Below are 19727 nucleotides of genomic sequence, written 5' to 3' on the forward strand. Positions count from 1 at the left end.
TCTCTTCCCCTCCTCTAACTTTCTCCTCTTAAATCCCTTCCAGTGGCTTGTTATTTAAATATGTTGTGGGAAGAAGCCACACAGACCAGATGGTCCCAGGTTTGATCTGTCTGTGCTGAATTAGCTAATCTCACCCAGCGTGCTATGAGCACTACAATTGGCTTCAGCACCCCTTGGCGAGAGAGGAGGGACAAAATGTCAGACAGGATGCCTTCCACAGTTGAATAGTCTGTCTAATCTCACACACAAATGGCCACTTGGGTAAGGTATCAGAGGTCTTCTGGCACCTGTGGAACCCCCCCCCCCCCCCCCCCCCCCAGTAAGGGATAGCACCTTCATAGCAACAGTAACTACCCTGCAAAAGTACTTCATTAACAGTGAAGTGCTTTGGGATGTCCTGAGATTGTGAATGGTGATGTCGAAATACAAGTTTGTTTTTTCGGGGGTTGGTGGGGGGGGGGGGGGGGGTGGGAAATGACAACATGAGATTTGAAAGTTTTTGGCTTTATGATCAATTTGGTCGCTTTTTACAGATAAAAATACTCAACAAAATTTCAAAGCGTGATGATTGGTCAGTCCATTTTTCTTTGGTCAATGCAATACATTCTCTTGGTTCAGGAGCAGAGTTAAAGTATACAAAGCGATTCGCGTACAGAGACTTGGTAACCTCAGGTACATAAAACTGATAGTACAGAGAAACAGTTAGCTTGGAGGCACTTTATCTTTGATATTCTGTTCACGTTTGAGGCACTATTTATACTCAAGAAAACAACCTTGTAAAATTCTCCATATGATTATAAATGTCATTATTTTGGCAGGTGTTAAATGGGTAGTAGTGTGTCACAGCGTTAGTTTATCACCTAACCTGGGTTTGAATCCAGCCCAAACTGGTGGAATGAATGCACCCACGACCCCCCACAACATATCTGTGTGACATGAGTTTGGGGATTGCCTTGATCCAGTTATTTATGAGGACAAGTTCACTGTGTGAATGACGTTGCAAAACTGAAGAAAAGTCAGGCTGGTGGATTACGGGTGCTTGTCTGAGGCAGGATTTAAGGCACATTATTACTGTAGTGTAAGTGGAACTTTACATTTGATCTATGCTGTTCTTTGTACGCAAAGTCAATATTGGACAGCCGATACTCTGAAGGTGAACTGCCAGCAAAGATCCAAAGCCCATAGCATGCGTTGCAAGATGAGAAGAAATAATCCTGTTCTCCAGCACCGACATTCCTCACTGCAGCATAAATTCAATGTACATAATTCTTTTGTTTCCTTCAAAATTTGTCACCATCCAAAATATATCTTCCTTCAACCAGGAGGATGGAACATTTCCTACATAATTATTGTCAATACCAGTTCATAGATTGTCCAGCAAGAGGCACGGTTCAAGCAGGGCGACAGGTGATGACCAGTTCTCCCGACTGGTCATGCTCCATCCAGCAGAGATCTGATCAAACCTACCCAACAAGCAGCTTCAACTGATTACAAATGCCAGGCATTCCAACTCATTGCCATTTCTCTCCCTGTATGACAATGAAACTCACAGAAACAGTTCCTATTCTTAGAGTCCCAATGTTATTACCTTACTTAAGTGTCAAGTACATTAAAAAAATAGTGTTAATACTAGTCAACCTAGGCAGTGATGGGGACACTACATTTGGCCTTAGTGTTTCTGGGTTAGGATGGCAGGGGGAAAGGGGGAAACAGCCAAAGTCCTTGCTCCTGATCATAGTGTGTGTATGTATATATAATAAAAACATGTCAGGCGAGTGAGCACAGCTTCAGGCTTAATTTTGATGCCCTTATGGTCAAATAGCCTGACCCGCACTGTCCACACATTAAGACTGCAGGTTAATTGAGATAGTGGAGGGCACCATGTGCACATGGAATGGTCCCCCAGCATAGGCTGACACCTTCAGTACAGGCAGAAGAATTAGTTTTACGCTTTGTTTTTGTTGATTTATTCTGTATACTGCCAATGCAGGTCTCTGCTGAAGTGTGACTGTGTGAAAATGCGGAATAAACATCAGTAGGCAGGCAATAACCCAGGCAATTCAAAAATGTTGGTTCAGCTGCCCTTGTCCCTCCTCAAACTCCCTCCCCCAGCGATGTCTCACTGCTTAAACAAAGCCATTATATTTGTTTTTATAAAAAGAGAGAATGTGCACCTGACAGCTCACTGAATGACTACACCCGGGAGTGAGATACTGAGTCAGGTCACAGGGTCCATCCCCAGTCAGTGCTGAATTAGCTGTTAGCCGGGGAAACAGTATCAACGCTTCAAACTGACTACTACATGGGTCACCTACAGAAGGGCTGCCTAGTCTCAAGAGCTGTGTTAAATGAGAGATTTCCCTTGCTACGTTAGTCACTGCTGTCCGGCACTTGGTTCTTTTTTGGTCATTTTGTACAGGTTGATATTTTGCTCTTCGTTCCTGTGAACAAGTTGGCACTGAAAATGCTGAGGCAGGATCTTCTCATAGAAAGAGACAGTCTCGTGCTCCCTCCGCATTTTGGAAGAGAGATAAATGGTGCCTCTCTGCGCACTGAGATGCTGCAGTGTCTGGACGAGTGAGGCGTAGGTCTCAGGGAGATATACAATGTCGGAACCCAGAACAATGTCGTAGTCAATGGGAAACCGACTGTGGTCACAGCCCCAGGACAGGGCACAGACCTGGGAACGATGTGCCCAGGAAGAGGGGATGTTGGCTGAGACGTTGTTCTCTATTTGCTTCAAAGTATGTGGTAGGTCTGTGATGGTTACATCGCCACCTGATGAATACAAAGAAAGAATGACATTTCTCCGTTTACAGTTTCCTTTGAAGTTTTTGGAGTCAGCCATGTTAAAAAGTCTCCAAACTCAACAACAACTTTATATAGTGCCTTTAACATAGTAAAACATCCCAAGGCTCTTCACAGGAGCGATTATCAGACAAAATTTGACACTGAGCCGTACAAGGAGATATTAGGACAGATGACCAAAAGCTCAGTTAAAGAGGAGAGAGAGAGAGCAAGAGGCAGAGAGGCTTAGGGAGGAAATTCCAGAGTTTGGGGCCCAGGCAGCTGAATGGCACCACTGCCAATGATGGAGCGATGGAAATTGAGAAGGGTTGTAGGGCTGGAGGAGGTTAAAGAGATAGAGAGGGAGTGAGGCCAGGGAGGGATTTGAACAGGCAGATGAGAGTTCTTTCTCTGGGGAAACCACCCACTTAACCCAAGTCCAGAAAGGGGAGGCATAGGTTTAACAGAGTCAAAGCTTCGAGACTCCCAGGCTTAACCATGCTGACGTTTAACCAGATGAAGGATTAGCCAGATGCAGTCTACTAGCACAGAGCACAGGTCGGCTTTTCCCTGCTCATCCAGCAAGGACCACCCTGCCGGTTAGGGTGCTGGCTTCCAGGTTTATTTGGAATTGAGTGGAAAGAATCCCAGCTCCCACTGACAGATCCACCTTTTTTGAGGTTTCATTAGGCTGGCTAGTCAATCTTCAGCAATGCCACAGACTGGCCTAATTCAGGTATCGGATTAACAAAGCTGCTTCAGGGAGGGTTTAGTTGGTTCCAGACTTCCACTGCCAGCTGTGTCACCTTGGAGCCATCTCTACCCCCAAAGCGATCCTGCGACACATCACAGGCAGCTCGAGTCCAGAGCAAAAATGTGCCAAGGAGAGAGAATCATTCCAGCATGTCTGCTCCAAGTAGATTCACCAAAATGGAGCGTTACACGAAAGCTAAGTAAATGAAACTAAAAGACAAAAGACATTTTGTGTTTAAATTCTGAAATGGAGGAAGTGTCAGGGTTAATACAGATCTACCAGGGAACTTGTAAGCCTCTTGTTTTGAAGGCACTGACTCCTTACTCAGGCATGTCTCCAAACAACCTCCAGTACCTCACACTCAAGGGGCCATCTTCATGCAAAGCTCAGACAGTGTGTTAGACGCAGGCTATTTGAGTGTGAGGAGCAGGTCCTGTTCCTGGATAGCAGCCAGGAGCAGAAATCCTGGCTGATTTTCCTTCCTTAGTCCAGAGGCACTGAGACGAATTGTAGCACCCGTGGCTGAGATCAGTAACCTCAGCAAGAATCCACAGATTGAATCTGGGACCCTTCTAGTCCGTATAGCTCAACAACATAACCAGCTACGCCGACAGAGGAATGATGATAATAATGTGTAGAATGTGTGGATCATCAGAAGGGAACTATCTAGTAGCAAGCAAACATTTCCTTTATTGTACCCCTCCCCCCATCAAGATAAAACATGTCATTACTACAAAAGCAGAATACTGCGAATGCAGAGAATCAGATCGATAAACAGAAAATGCTGGAAATACTCAGCAGGTCAGGCACCATCTGTGGAGAGAGAAACAGGTCATCCAACTGAAACATTAACTGTTTCTCCCTCCACAGATGCTACCTGACCTGCTGAGTGTTTCCAGCATTTACTGTTTATATTCCGTGTGCATTACTGTCTGTTTTCCTCTCTCACATTACAAGGTTTGCTTGGATACTTTCAACTTACCTAATAGAACAGCTAGAATCCCCACTATTCCAGTGCCTGCACCCAGTTCAATCACCTTCCTCCCACAGAAGCTCATCTTCTGTTCCTCAAAGTACTGACAAAGAGCCAGACCCTGAAAACATCACATATTCATGTTAGAATTAATTCATTTAGAGGGTATACGAACATACGAATTGGGAGCAAGAGTAGGCCACTCGGCCCTTCGAATCTGCTCTGCCGTTCACTACGATCATGGCTGATCTGATTGTAACCTCAACTCCACATTCCTGCTACCCCCAATAACCTTTAACCCCCTTGCTTATCAAGAATCTATCTACCTCTGCCTTAAAAATATTCAAAGACTCTGCTTCCACTGCCTTTTGAGGACCCCTCTGAGAGAATAAGTTTCTCCTCATCTCTGTCTTAAATGGGCGACCTCTTCTTTTTAAACAGTGACCCCTAGTTCTAGATTCTCCAAGGAGAAACATCCTTTCCACATTCTACCTGTCAAGACCCCTCAGGATCTTATATGTTTCAATCAAGTCGCCTCTTACTCTAATTTCCAGCGGATACAAGCCTAGCCTGTCCAACCTGTTCCTCACAAGACAGCTCACCACTCGTTACATTTTGCCAACCAGAAAATGATCCATTTATGCCTACTCTCTGCTTCCTGTTAGCCAACCAATCTTCTATCCAGGCCAATATGTTGCCCCACTACACCATGAGCTTTTATTTTCCGCAATAACCTTTGATGTGGCACCTTATCAAATGCCTTCTGGAAATCTAAGTACAGTACATCCACCAGTTTCCCTTTATCCACAGGACATGTTACTTCTTCAAAGAACTCCAATAAATTGGTTAAACATGATTTCCCTTTCACAAAACCGTGTTGACTCTGCCTGATTACCTTTACTTTGTCTAAATGCCCTGCTATAACGTCTTTAATAATAGCTTCTAACATTTTCCCGAAGACATATGTTAAGCTAACTGGCCTGTAGTTTCCTGCTTTCTGTCTCCCTCCCTTTTTGAATAAAGGAGTTACATTTGCTATTTTCCAATCTAATGAACCTTCCCCGAATCTAGGAAATTTAGGAAACTTAAAACCAACACATCAACTATCTCACTAGCCACTTCTTTTAGGACCCTAGGATGAAGTCCATCAGGACCCGGGCACATGTCAGCTCACAACTCAAACAATTTGCTCAGTATCACTTTCCTGGTGATAGTAATTTTCAAGTTCCTCCCTCCCATTTCCTGACACAGCTATTTCTGGGATGTTACTTGTATCCTCTATAGTGAGACAGATGCAAAATATCTGTTCATCTGCCATCTCCTTACTTTCCATTATTAATTCCCCAGACACATTTTCTATAGTGATGTGAAGCACTGCAGAACCAACAGACAGTGCCAGAATACAAACGAGAAAGAATGAAAGGACTTGCATTTCTATAGCACCTTTCATGACCTCAGGATGTCCCAAAGCACTTCACAGCCAATTAAATACTTTTGAAGTGCAGTCACTGTGGGAATGTAGGGAACGTGGCAGCCAATTTGTGCCCAGCAAGCTCCCACAAACAGCAACGTGACAAATGATCAGATAATCTGTTTCATTAAGTGTTGGTTGAGGGGAAAATATTGGCCAGGACACTGAGGATTGACTCCCCTAACCTTCTTCAAATTAGTGTCGTGGGATCTTTTACATCCACTCGAGATGGGGAGACTCAGTTTAATGTCTCATCTGAAAGACAGCACCTCCAATTGTGCAGCACTCCCTCAGTACTGCACCGGGAGCGTCAGCCTGGATTTTATACTGAAGTCTCTGGAGTGGAACTTGAACCCACAACTTTCCTCACTCTGAGGGAAAAATACAGCCAACTAAGCCAAGCTAAACTATCAGCAAAGCAGATGAATAAATGTGACTGGCTTGATTTTCCGCCATCCAATACATTTGCAGGCCATTAGACTTACAGCATCCCAGACTGCAGCAGCAACTCCCAGATCAGCACTGAAGTTCTGCGTGATCTTTAAAACATGTCCACAAAACTCATAACTGCTCTCCTCTGTATAATAGTCTGAAAAGAGACCATCATCCACGGGGAAAACACTGCACAAATGTTCTTCCACCTGGCTTTGCATCATCCTCCCTAACTGGATTATCTTTCACTGACCAATGGGTACTTTCCAGTCTCCACTGCCTCTGTCGTGATTGCAGGATGAATTTGTTTCAAGATGTGTTTCCTTCTGTGAAAAAGAAAGAAAACAGGGGTAAAAAACTTGCAACGCTGTGCTTTGAAAGGGGGAGACATTTAAAAATCTTCGAGCTGATGGCATGTGCAGCACCACGGGGGTTGTTGGGTGGGCGGAGTCCATGTTTAGCTGCTAAGGTGCCTGTGCCTTTCAGGCCACTGCTCAGGTACTTCCTGCAATAAAGAGATCTAATCAGGCAGATCCTGAAGCACTGAGTATCTAAAGTGCTGAAGGAAAGTACTGTGGACTGGCAGTGCTTGTAAATTCCGAGCTCTGCCCTGGGTGAGGCCAGGTGAGCAAAGTCAGAAAAACAGCAGGAAATGACTGGCTTTCTTTGAAAATCTGACACCTTGAAGTGTGATGGACGCACACGAGCTGCAAGATTTTGTTGGAAAGTTTGCAGCATAGCTCACAAAAGGCTCATAATCATAAATCCTTTTCATTTAATACACTATTTATGTTTTGATTTAGAAAAGTAAAGACAATTTTTATGTTTAAATACATCAGGATCACTCTTCCATCACAGAGTGTAATGTGTCCAAGTTTGTTGACAATACAAAGTTAGGGGGAAATATAAGAGGCTGCGAAGAGATGTTGACAGGTTAAGTGAGTGGGCAAAAAGGTGGCAGATGGAGTATAATGTGGGGAAGTGTGAGGTTATTCACTTTGGTTGTAAGAATAGAAAAGCAGAATATTGTTAAAAGGCCTAAAACTTCTAAATGTTGATGTTGAGAGAGACTTGGGGGCACTCGTACAAGGTACACAGAAAGTTCGCATGCAGGTACAGCAAGCAATTAGGAAGGCAAATGGAATGTTGGCCTTTATTGCAAGGGAATTGGAGTACAAGAACAAGGAAGTCTTGCTACACTTGTACAGGGTTTTGGTGAGACTATACCTGGAGTACTGTGTGCAGTTTTGGTCTCCTTATTTAAGGAAGAATATACTTGCCTCGGAGGCAGCACAGCGAAGGGTCACTAGATTGATTCCTAGGATGAGAGGCTGTGTAAATTGGGTCCATATTCTCGAGTTCGGAAGAAAGAGTGGTGATCTCACTGAAACATACAAGATTCTGAAGGAGTTTGACAAGGTAGATGCTGAGAAATTGTTTCCCGGCTGGCGAATCTAGAACACAGGGGTGCAGTCTCAGGATAAGGGGCCGTTCATTTAGGACTAGATGAGGAGAAATTTCTTCACTCAGAGGGTTATGAATCTTTGGAATTCGCTACCCCAGAGGGTGGATGCTCAGTCATTGAAAATATTCAAGGCTGGAATCGACAGATTTTTGGTCTCTCAGGGAATCAAGGGATATGGGGAGCGGGCAGGAAAGTGGAATTGAGGCAGAGGATCAGCCACGTTGGTGTTGAACAGTGGAGCAGGCTCGAGGATCTGTGTGGTCTACTCCTGCTCCTATTTCTTACGTTCTTTTCTTCTCGCACTTCTAACACATTAACAACTCTGTGAACACAATAAACATCAGTTTTTATACAATCATAGAATGGTTACAGTGCAGAAGGAGGCCATTTGGCCTGTCGTATCTGTGCCGTCTCTGCAAGAGCCTCTCAGCTAGTCCCACTCCCCTTCCTTTTCCCTGTAGCCCTGCATATTTTTTTCTCTTCACATTAATTATCCAATTCCCTTTTCAAGGCCACAATTGAATCTGCCTCCACTACTCTCAGGCAGTGCATTCCAGATCCTAACCACTCATTGCATTAACAAGTTTTTCCTCATGTTGCCTTTGGTTACTTTGCCAATTGCCTTAAATCAGTGTCCTCTGGTTCTGGATCCTTCTGCCAGTGGGAAGTTTCTCTCTATCTACTCGGTCCAGACCCTTCATGATTTTAAACACCTCTATCAAATCTTCTCTAAGGAGAACAGCCCCAGCTTCTCCAATCTATCCTCGTAACTGAAGTCCCTCATCCCTGGAACCATTCTTGTAAATATTTTCTGCATCCTCTCTAAAGCCTTCACATCCTTTCTAAAGTGCAGTGCCCAGAGCTGGGCACATTACTCCAGTTGAGGCTGTACCAGTGGTCTATACAAGTTTAATATAACTATTATTGAACAACATCCAATGTTACACTGACGTGGCCCAACACACACAAAACCTGCTCGACAGTTCAACCTAACCTGACGTTGAAGGCCGCGGGGTGCGGGTTTACATCCCAATTGGTCCAGTCCACAGCTACACGTCAGGCCCCGCTTTTGATTGGCCAGTCTTATTGCCAATCACCCGCCTCCGATCAAGTTTGGTTCACCGAGCAACTGCGCAGTCATCCAGCTGTCCAGCCCGTTCCAGGTGTGTGTGTGTAGTTTGTTGTGAATTTTTGACAGTTTTCTTTTGGTGACTGTTAATAAAGTTGACCGCGAGGAATTGCTGAACCATGTCCGCAGACTCGCTGGTGAACAACGCAGAGGCGACAGCACCAAAGTTCGCTACGTGTGGACAAGAGCTCCTGCTGAAGGCAGAAGCAAACCAGAACTGAGAGCCCTGTTGACAGACCTCCCCGCGCGTTGCATATGAAACAGAGTCACAGTGTTACACAGCACGGAAACAGGCCCTTCAGCCCATCGTGTCTGTGCCGGCCATCAAGCACTTATCCATTATAATCCCATTTTCCAGCACTTGGCCCGTAACCTTGTATGCTATGGTGTTTCAAGTGCTCATCTAAATATTTCTTAAATGTTGTTGAGGGTTCCTGCCTCTACCACCTCTTCAGGCAGTGTGTTCCAGATTGCAACCACCCTCTAGGTGAAATTTATTTCCTCAAATTCCCTCTAAACCTCCTGCCCCTTACCTTAAATCTATGCCCCCTGGTTATTGACACCTCCGCGAAGGGAAAAAGTTTCTTCCTATCCAATCTATCAATGCCCCTCATAATTTTGTACACCTCAATCAGGTCCCCCCTCAGCCTTCTCTGCTCTAAGGAAAACAACCCTAGCCTATCCATTCTCTCTTCATAGCTGAAATGCTCCAGCCCAGGCAACATCCTGGTGAATCTCCTCTGCACCCTCTCCAGTGCAATCACATCCTTCCTATAGTGTGGTGACCAGAACTGTACACAGTACTCCAGCTGTGGCCTAACTAGCGTTTTATAAGCTCCATTATAACCTCCGTGCTCTTATATTCTATGCCTCGGCTAATAAAGGCAAGTATCCCATATGCCTTCCTAACCACCTTATCTACCTATGCTGCTGCCTTTAGTGATCTATGGACAAGTACACCAAGATCCCTCTGTACTTCCTAGGGTCCTACCATCTATTGTATATTCCCTTGCCTTGTTAGTCCTCCCAAAATGCATCACCTCACACTTTTCAGGATTAAATTCCATTTGCCACTGCTCCGCCCATCTTACCAACCCATCATAGCATCCTGCAGGAGGGCGCAGATAAATAGATAAAGGGCCTAAACTTTCCACCTCACTCTCTGTCTCCTTCTTTAAGATGCTCCTTAAAACCTACCTCTTTGAAGGAGCTTTTGGTCACCTGTCCTAATAACCCCTGATGTGGCTCACGATCAAATTCCGTCTGATTTACACACCTGCGAAGCATCTTGGGCCATTTTACTTAATTAAAGGCACTATATAAATGCAGGTTGTTGTCACAGGGTGCACAGACACAACTCCACCTCCTGTTTTAAAGTCATACATTCTGGGCCGATTTTAACTCCGTGCAAGTGGGTGGATTTTGAATGGATCACAATCTTGCCCTCTGTCCACATATTGTTATTTTTCCATGAGAACATCCAATGTCCACATTTACAATGGAATTTTGCCATGGGATCTACAGGTGGGTGGGGGGCACGGGTGTACAGACTGCGATCAAATGTTATGCTGAGTAACTTCCGAATTATATATATAAATGGGTGACTGACCTGAGGACAAATAACCATCCCAATGGTATTACGTTGTCCGCATGCCGAGCACATGCACCTCAAAGGACAGCTGCCAGTATTGGCCAGGACTCAAGTGAACTATCGTACAGGGAAATGTCAGTTTATTTAACACATAAACTGTATTTACATTGAAAAGTAACAAGAATATCACTTCTAGAAATTTTCTTGGTAATGTCAGTATTACATAATAAGGTAATTCCTTGCTGTTCTCTGATGTAGAAGCTTGTTCTTACAGCCCTCCCTGTTCCAGTCTACTAAAGTTCCAGTTCTGATGACGGGTCACTGGAAACATTAACTCTGCTTCTCCCTCCACAGATGCTGCCAGACCTGCTGAGTATTTCCAACACTTTCTGTTTTGATTACGAAAGTTCCTGTATTCTTGAACCAAGTCTCATCTTGTGTTACCAGGGTCTCCACTTTACATAAGAAATAAGAGCAGGAGTAGGCCATTCAGCCCCTCGAGCCTGCTCCACCATTCAATAAGATCATGGCTGATCTGATTGTGGTCTTAATTCCACTTTCCTGCTTGCGCACCCCCCTCCCCCCCCCCCCCCCCTCGCCATCACCCTGGACTCCCTTGTAGATCAATTATTTTTCTAACTCAGTCTTGAATATATTGAATGACCCAGCCTCCACTGCTCTCTGGGGAAGAGAATTCCAAAGATTAACAACCCTCTGGGAGAAGAAATTCCTCCTTATGTCCATCTTAGATGGAAGACCCCTTATTTTGAAACGGTGCCCCCTAGTTTTAGATTCCCCCACGAGGGGAAACATCCTCTCAGCATCTACCCTGTCAAGCCCCCTCAGAATTTTATATGTTTCAATAAGATCACCTCTCATTATTCAAAACTCCAATGATTACAGGCCCAACCTGCTCAACCTTTCCTCATAAGACAAACCCCTTCATCCCAGGAATCAACCGAGTGAACCTTCTCTGAACTGCTTCCAATGCAGGTATACCCCTCCTTAAGTAAGGGAACCAAAACTGTACATAGTACTCGAGGTGCAGTCTCACCAATGCCCAGTTCGGTTGTAACAAGACTTCCTTACTTTTATACTCCATCCCCTTGCAATAAATGCCAACATTCCATTTGTCTTCCTAATTACTTGCTCTACCTGCATGCTGGCTTTTTGTGATTCATGTACAAGGACACCCAGATCCTTCTGTACCACAGCATTCTGCAGTCTCTCTCCATGTGAATAATATTCTGCGTTTCTATTCCTGCCAAAGTGGATAGCCTCACATTTTCCCACATTATACTCCATCTCTGCCCACTCGCTTAACCTATCTATATCTTTTTGCCAACACTGTGTCCTCCTCACAACTTGCTTTCCTACCTATCTTTGTATTGTCTGCAAATTTGGCTACAATACATACAGTTCCTTCATCCAAATCATGAATATAGATCGCAAATAGTTGAGGCCCCGGCAGTGGTCCCTGTGGCACTCCACTGCTTACTGTTTGCCAACCTGAAAATGCCCCATTTATCCTGACTCCCTGTTTCCTGTTTGATAATTGTGCATTCTAGTCACTATCACTGACAGTTTCTCTTTCACCTGATTCTGAAATTGTTCAAAACTACCCCAAGGCCCAAAGGTAACTTCCCCTTCTACTTTCATCTTAGTTTGTTCAGTTTGCTTACCCACTGTTTTTTTTCATGTTTGCACTTGCTGCTGTTCAATATTCAGTCCGTTAACACCTATTCTGTACTAATGCTTCGTCTTTCAACACACCATTAACATATTGTTTGCCTTTGCTCCATGACCTTTTGGTCAGCTATGTGGCCTTGTCCTATCTGCACCTTCTCCTTTGTTATCTCTTGCCCCACCCCCACCTCACTTGCTTATAACCTGTGACATTTTTAATATTTGTCAGTTCCGAAGAAGGGTCACTGACCCGAAACGTTAACTCTGCTTCTCTTTCCACAGATGCTGCCAGACCTGCTGAGTGGTTCCAGCATTTCTTGTTTTTATTTCAGATTTCCAGCATCTGCAGTATTTTGCTTTTATTCCCCTTCTACTTATCTTATTAGATCATCGGCCACTCTCTGTAACACTCTGATCTATCACAGCCCTCACTGTAACACTCTGATATACCCCAAACCCCTCACTGCAACACTCTGATATACCCCAAACCCCTCATTATAACACTCTGATATACCCCAAACCCCTCACTGTAACACGCTGATATACCCCAAACCCCTCACTGTAACACACTGATATACCCCAAACCCCTCACTGTAACACTCTGATATATCCAAAACGCCTCACTGTAACACTCTGATATATCCCACACCCCTCACTTTAGCACTCTGATATACCCCCCACTCTGCACTGACTCTGTTACACTGTAACACTCTGATATACCACACACCCCTCACTTTAGCACTCTGATATACCCTGCACCCCTCACTGTAACACTCTGATATACCCCACACCCCTCACTTTAGCACTCTGATAAACCCTGCACCCCTCACTGTAACACTCTGATATACCACACACCCCTCACTTTAGCACTCTGATATACCCTGCACCCCTCACTGTAACACTCTGATATACCCCAAACCCCTCACTGTAACACTCTGATATATCCCACACCCCTCACTTTAGCACTCTGATATACCCCCCACTCTGCACTGACTCTGTTACACTGTAACACTCTGATATACCACACACCCCTCACTTTAGCACTCTGATATACCCTGCACCCCTCACTGTAACACTCTGATATACCCCACACCCCTCACTTTAGCACTCTGATATACCCTGCACCCCTCACTGTAACACTCTGATATACCTCCCACTCCGCAGTGTAACACTCTGATATACCTCCCACTCCGCAGTGTAACACTCTGATATACCCTGCACCCATCACTGTAACACTGATATACCCCACACCCCTCACTTTAACACTCTGATATACCCTGCACCCATCACTGTATCACGATATATCCCACACCCCTCACTGTAGCACTCTGATATACCCCACACCCCTCACTGTAACACTCTGATATATCCCACACCCCTCGCTGGAACACTGATATATCCCACACCCCTCACTGTAACACTGATATATCCCACACCCCTCACTTTAGCACTCTGATATACCCCACACCCCTCACTGTAACACTCTGATATACCCCACACCCCTCGCTGTAACACTCTGATATATCCAGCACCCCTCGCTGTAACACTGATATATCCCACACCCCTCGCTGTAACACTCTGATATACCCCACACCTCTCACTGTAACACTCTGATATACCCCACACCCCTCACTGTAACACTCTGATATATTCCACACCCCTCACTGTAACACTGATATATCCCACACCCCTCGCTGTAACACTCTGATATACCCCACACCCCTCACTGTAACACTCTGATATACCCCACACCCCTCACTGTAACACTCTGATATACCTCCCACTCCGCAGTGTAACACTCTGATATACCCTGCACCCATCACTGTAACACTGATATACCCCACACCCCTCACTTTAACACTCTGACATACCCCACACCCCTCACTGTAACACTGATATATCCCACACCCCTCACTTTAACACTCTGATATATCCCACACCCCTCACTGTAACACTGATATATCCCACACCCCTCACTGTAACACTCTGAACATTCTGTTCTCGAATTCAAGAAATGTTTACAAATAAAACCTGAAGCAAAGAGCCACTATTGAATATTTACACTTAGAATTTTCTCTAGCAATTAGTTTAATATAGGCAACTCGATCAAAATAACACTTTTACATTTGCATTTCACCCCTCACTGTAACACTCTGATATACCCCACACCCCTCACTGTAACACTGATATAACGCAGACCCCTCACTGTAACACTCTGATATATCCCACACCCCTCACTGTAACACTCTGATATACCCCACACCCCTCACTGTAACACTGATATATCGCAGTCCCCTCACTGTAACACTCTGATATACTCCACACCCCTCACTGTAACACTGATATATCGCAGACCCCTCACTGTAACACTCTGATATATCCCACACCCTTCACTGTACCATTCTGATATACCCCACACCCCTCACTGTACCATTCTGATATACCCCACACCCCTCACTGTAACACTCTGATATACCCCACACCCCTCACTGTAACACTCTGATGTATCCCACACCCCTCACTGTAGCACTCTGATATACCCCACACCCCTCACTCTAACACTCTGATATATCCCACACCCCTCACTGTAACACACTGATATACCCCACACCCTTCACTGTAACACTCTGATATACCCCACACCCCTCACTGTCGCACTCTGATATACCCCACACCCCTCACTATAGCACTCTGATATATCCCACACTCCTCTTTAACACTGATATACCCCACACCTCTCACTGTAACACTCTGATATACCCCACACCCCTCACTGTAGCACTCTGATATATCCCACACTCCTCGCTGTAACACTCTGATATACCCCACACCCCTCGCTGTCGCACTCTGATATACCCCACACCCCTCACTGTAACACTCTGATATATCCCACACTCCTCTGTAACACTGATATATCGCAGACCCCTCACTTTAACACTCTGATATATCCCACACTCCTCTGTAACACTGATATATCGCAGACCCCTCACTGTAACACTCTGATATACCCCACACCCCTCACTGTAGCACTCTGATATATCCCACACTCCTCGCTGTAACACACTGATATATCCCACACCCCTCACTGTAACACTCTGATATACCCCACACCCCTCACTGTCGCACTCTGATATATCCCACACCCCTCACTGTAACACTGATATATCGCAGACCCCTCACTTTAACACTCTGATATATCTTCCGAAGAAGGGTCACTGACCCGAAACGTTAACTCTGCTTCTCTTTCCACAGATGCTGCCAGACCTGCTGAGTGAATCCAGCATTTCTTGTCTATGGACCATAACCCAGCCTTCAGGATTGGGGTAGAAGGGAAGCACACTACATTGGGATGTTCCCAGCAGCTTTACTGTTATAGTTTCCACCTACCTGTTGAAGGTCACTGCTGAACCTTTCTAAGGCCTTCTTACAATTTGTAAACGAATATCCTGTCCTTTTCCGAAGTTTCAGGAGGAGCTCTTTATCAGCTGCCATCAATCTAACCCCAGAACAGTGCAGAAACTGGGTTGGTTGTGCAGAGAAGATCTAACAAAGACAAACGGAAATCTCAGGGAACTTTGTAACACGATCAAAGCTTTGGACTTTTATTGCACAGATTTTACCTACACATTTACACATCAGTGCCAGTGTTACTAACATTCTGTCAAAGGCCACAATCCCAACTCATGCAAAGTTATGAGCGGCATGGACAGAGTGGATAGTCAGAAGCTTTTTCCCAGGGTGGAAGAGTCAGTTACTAGGGGACATAGGTTTAAGGTGCGAGGGGCAAAGTCTAGAGGGGATGTGCGAGGCAAGTTTTTTTTTACAGAGAGGGTGGTGAGCGCCTGGAACTTGCTGCCAGGGGAGGCGGTGGAAGCAGATACGATAGCGACATTTAAGAGACATCTTGACAAATACATGAATAGGAAGGGAATAGAGGGATGTGGGCCCTGGAAGTGCAGAAGGTGTTAGTTTAGACAGGCATCAAGATCGGCGCAGGCTTGGAGGGCCGAATGGCCCGTTCCTGTGCTGTACTGTTCTTTGTTTGTTGTTCTTGCTTGAGACGCACTCTCAGGATTGCTGCAACTCAATACCCTGTAGTGAGGGCATGTAGTTCTGTGCTTACTATTCCCCACACGGTGAGATTCTCAATCACGTCACAGTGGGCAGCTGTCCTGTGAGGCCAGGCACTTCCTCACAAGAGAAAAAATAATCTCCAGCACTAATAATAATTGTTCAAAACAGTAGTATCTCAACCTCCAGTTCACTGTCACGTATTTTTATAGATATTAATGCACAGGTAGGGCCGGGGGAAACTTGGCTTCTCAATGTATTCACCAAACCATCCAAATTTTATACAGGTAAAAACTCAACCTAGGTGTAGGCAAATTAGATGTAGAATCAGGCTAAAATAGCTTTGGATTGTCGCAAACCCTTCATTTATTTAAGTATGATGGCGTGGAACGTCCTGCCTGCAACAGTAGTAGACTCGCCAACTTGAAGGGCATTTAAGTGGTCATTGGATAGACATATGGATAAAAATGGAATTGTGTAGGTCAGATGGTTTCACAGGTCGGCGCAACATCGTGGGCCGAAGGGCCTGTACTGCGCTGTAATGTTCTAAAAAAAAAATATGACACTTAAAAGAGATTTGTTTAAAAAAGCTGTAAAGACTGGAATTTAGAAAATGCTGGAAAATACATAGCAGATCTTTCATCTTCTGAAAGAGAAAAGACAGGTTTGCATTTCAAGGCAGACTCCTGCTCAGTTCTGGCCTTTTCTTTCTCAGAAGCTTAAGGGGCTACTGTGTATTCCCAATATTTTTGATGGACTCATACTGCACAGGAGGTCATTCGGCTCATCGTCTCCATGCCAGCTCTTCGAAAGAACAATTAATCCCACTACCCCTGCTCTTTCCAAACAGCCCTGCAAATTTCTCAAAAATATCCAATTCCCCTTTTCAAAGTTATTATTGAATCTGCTCCACCACCCTTTTCTGGCAGTGTATTCCAGGTCACAACTTGCTGCTAAAAAAAAATCATTTCCTTCCTGGATTTTTTTTGCCAATTATCTGAAATGTGTCCTCTGGTTACTGACCCTTCTGCCATTTTCTGTTTTTATTAATGAATAACAAGTGTATATTAAACAATGCCGATAACTTTGCAGTGATGTTAGAAGCATGGCCTTCAGAGATATAATCAGCCAAAGCTGCCCTCTCCCTCCTTGCCTCTGCGGTCACTCAAACTGCATGCCTGAAGGCTTAATCCAACTTGCTGGCTGAGGGCGGTCTCACACCGAAATCGCACCAATGAGACAGCAGACGCTCGCAAATTGTCTTTTTTCATTAGCCAACGCCCCTGCCAATCACCCGCTCCCAACAAGTTCAGTTGGTTTGCACAGCCTGCGGCCTTCGAATGATTTCCGCCAGTATTTTAAAACCCTTATGGCTGATGAAGGTCCAAGTGGAAAGGGTTTGTTTTACCTTGGAGATATCGGCTCGAGCGCTCCGCAAAGCACACAACACAGCCATGGCGCTGTTCATCATTCGCCGGTGAGCGCCGCGGACATCCAGCTACCATGCCACGCGACGGAGGGCCAACAAGAACAAACTTTAGCGACGCCTCTTCAGGCAAACGCCAAGAGAAGGCTCCTTACAGTTTGCTCTGCAGCCCAAAATGTCTGATGGCTCCCACTGGTGGTTAAAGCAGGAGAAACTAAAACATGACTTTTTTTTTTCCCTGTCAAACTGTCAAAGGGATATTTTAGCAAAAAAAGCATGTTACTGTTTAAAAATAATATTGGGGCACTCTTGTCTCTGAATCAGGAGTGGGTTGGAGTCCCAGTATGGATTTGAACCCATAATCTAGGCTGACACTTCGAGGTGCCCTCTTGCAGTTAACGTGTTAAATGAAAGAAACCCACCCCCATCTGTCTGTTCAAATGAATGAAAAAAAAATCTGCTCGTACTGTTTGAAGAGCAGGGAGTTCTCCCTGTGTCCTAGCAAACAGTCCTCCCTCAACCAACACCACCAAAAATAGATTAACTGGTCATGCATCCCATTGCTGTTTGTGGAAATTTGCTATGTGTAAATTGGCTGCTGCATGCCTACATAAATAAGCAGCTTTTAAGAGGAGGAAAGAAAACAGTAGACAGCAAAATAATCTAATATATGATACTGTAAAAGATGAACACCAACTTGTTTATTATAATTTTACAATCTTGCTGTCTTTCTTCGAAACTTGTAGCAATGGTGACTGAATGTTAAATACCAATCTCCTATTTGTGTTAAGTGTATTCTGCACAGTTTTGCTGCTTAAGACAAAGGGACGTAGATTCAAACTAGATTTAGGACTGATGTCAGGAAATTCTGCTTCACATAGCATTATCAAGTGATGGTGGTATAGTGGTGAGCATAGTTGTCTTCCAAGCATTTGACCTGGGTTCGATTCCCGGCCATTGCAATGTCCAATCCTAGGTCAGCCTCAAATCTGCAACTTTACCATGATTTTTCTAGCATCAGTGGTTGGGAAAATATTGGAAAAAATTCTGAGAGACAGGATTAATCTCCACTTGGAGAGGCAGGGATTAATCAGGGATAGTCAGCACAGCTTTGTCAAGGGGAGATCGTGGCTAAATAATTTTTCGAGGAGGTAACTAGATGTGTCGATGAGGGTAAAGCAGTAGATGTAGTCTACATGGACTTCAGTAAGGCTACTGATAAGGTCCCGCATGGGAGATTGGTCAAGAAGGTAAGAGCCCATAGGATCCAGGGCAATTTGGCAAATTGGATCCAAAATTGGCTTAGTGGCAGGAGGCAGAGAGTAATGGTCGAGGGTGATGGTTGTTTTTGCGATTGGAAGCCTGTGACCAGTGGGGTACTGCAGGGATTGGTGCTGGGACCTTTGCTGTTTGTAGTGTGCATTAATGATTTAGTCGTGAATATAGGAGGTATGATCAGTAAGTTCGCAGATGACACAAAGATTGGTGGTGTTGTAAATAGTGAGGAGGAAATCCTTAGATTACAGGACGATATAGTTGGGCTGGTAAGATGGGCAGAGCAGTGGCAAATGGAATTTAATGCTGAGAAGTGTGAGGTGATGCATTTTGGGAGGACCCTAGGAAGTACAGAGGGACCTTGGTGTACCTGTCCATAGATCACTGAAGGCAGCAGCACAGGCAGATAAGGTGGTGAGGAAGGCATATGGGATATTTGCCTTTATCAACCGAGGCATAGAATATAAGAGCAGGGAGGTTATGATGGAGCTGTATAAAACGCGAGTTAGGCCACAGCTGGAGTACTGTGTACAGTTCTGGTCACCACACTATAGGAAGGATGTGATTGCACTGGAGAGGGTGCAGAGAAGATTCACCAGGATGTTGCCTGGTCTGGAGTATTTCAGCTATGGAGACTGAAAAGGCTAGGGTTGTTTTCCTTGGAGCA

The 19727-nt window shown here is 44.8% G+C and overlaps 1 protein-coding gene across 8 annotated transcripts; it reads right to left on the bottom strand.

The window, feature by feature from the left end:
- Positions 1-488: 488 nt before the first annotated feature.
- Positions 489-17965, bottom strand: LOC137358542 (EEF1A lysine methyltransferase 3-like). Of its 8 annotated transcripts, none has more exons than XM_068024487.1 (7): positions 17513-17583; positions 15676-15831; positions 8877-9205; positions 7698-8204; positions 6471-6743; positions 4524-4635; positions 489-2778 (listed from the first exon to the last, which is right to left on the bottom strand). In XM_068024487.1, the coding sequence occupies exons 5-7, from the start codon at positions 6639-6641 to the stop codon at positions 2375-2377; spliced, it is 687 nt and encodes a 228-aa protein (XP_067880588.1). In that variant the 5' UTR covers positions 6642-6743; positions 7698-8204; positions 8877-9205; positions 15676-15831; positions 17513-17583; the 3' UTR covers positions 489-2374. The 8 variants fall into 8 exon arrangements, with proteins under 8 accessions (XP_067880588.1, XP_067880591.1, XP_067880592.1 ...); XM_068024490.1 differs by lacking the exon at positions 17513-17583 and adding an exon at positions 10621-10719 and having other exon boundaries at positions 8877-9202; positions 15676-15749; XM_068024491.1 differs by lacking the exon at positions 17513-17583 and adding an exon at positions 10621-10719 and having other exon boundaries at positions 15676-15749.
- Between the last annotated feature and the right edge of the window lie 1762 nt (positions 17966-19727).

The sequence above is a fragment of the Heterodontus francisci genome, chromosome X (genome assembly GCF_036365525.1).
Source record: "Heterodontus francisci isolate sHetFra1 chromosome X, sHetFra1.hap1, whole genome shotgun sequence".
In the NCBI taxonomy this organism is placed as follows: Eukaryota; Metazoa; Chordata; class Chondrichthyes; order Heterodontiformes; family Heterodontidae; genus Heterodontus; species Heterodontus francisci.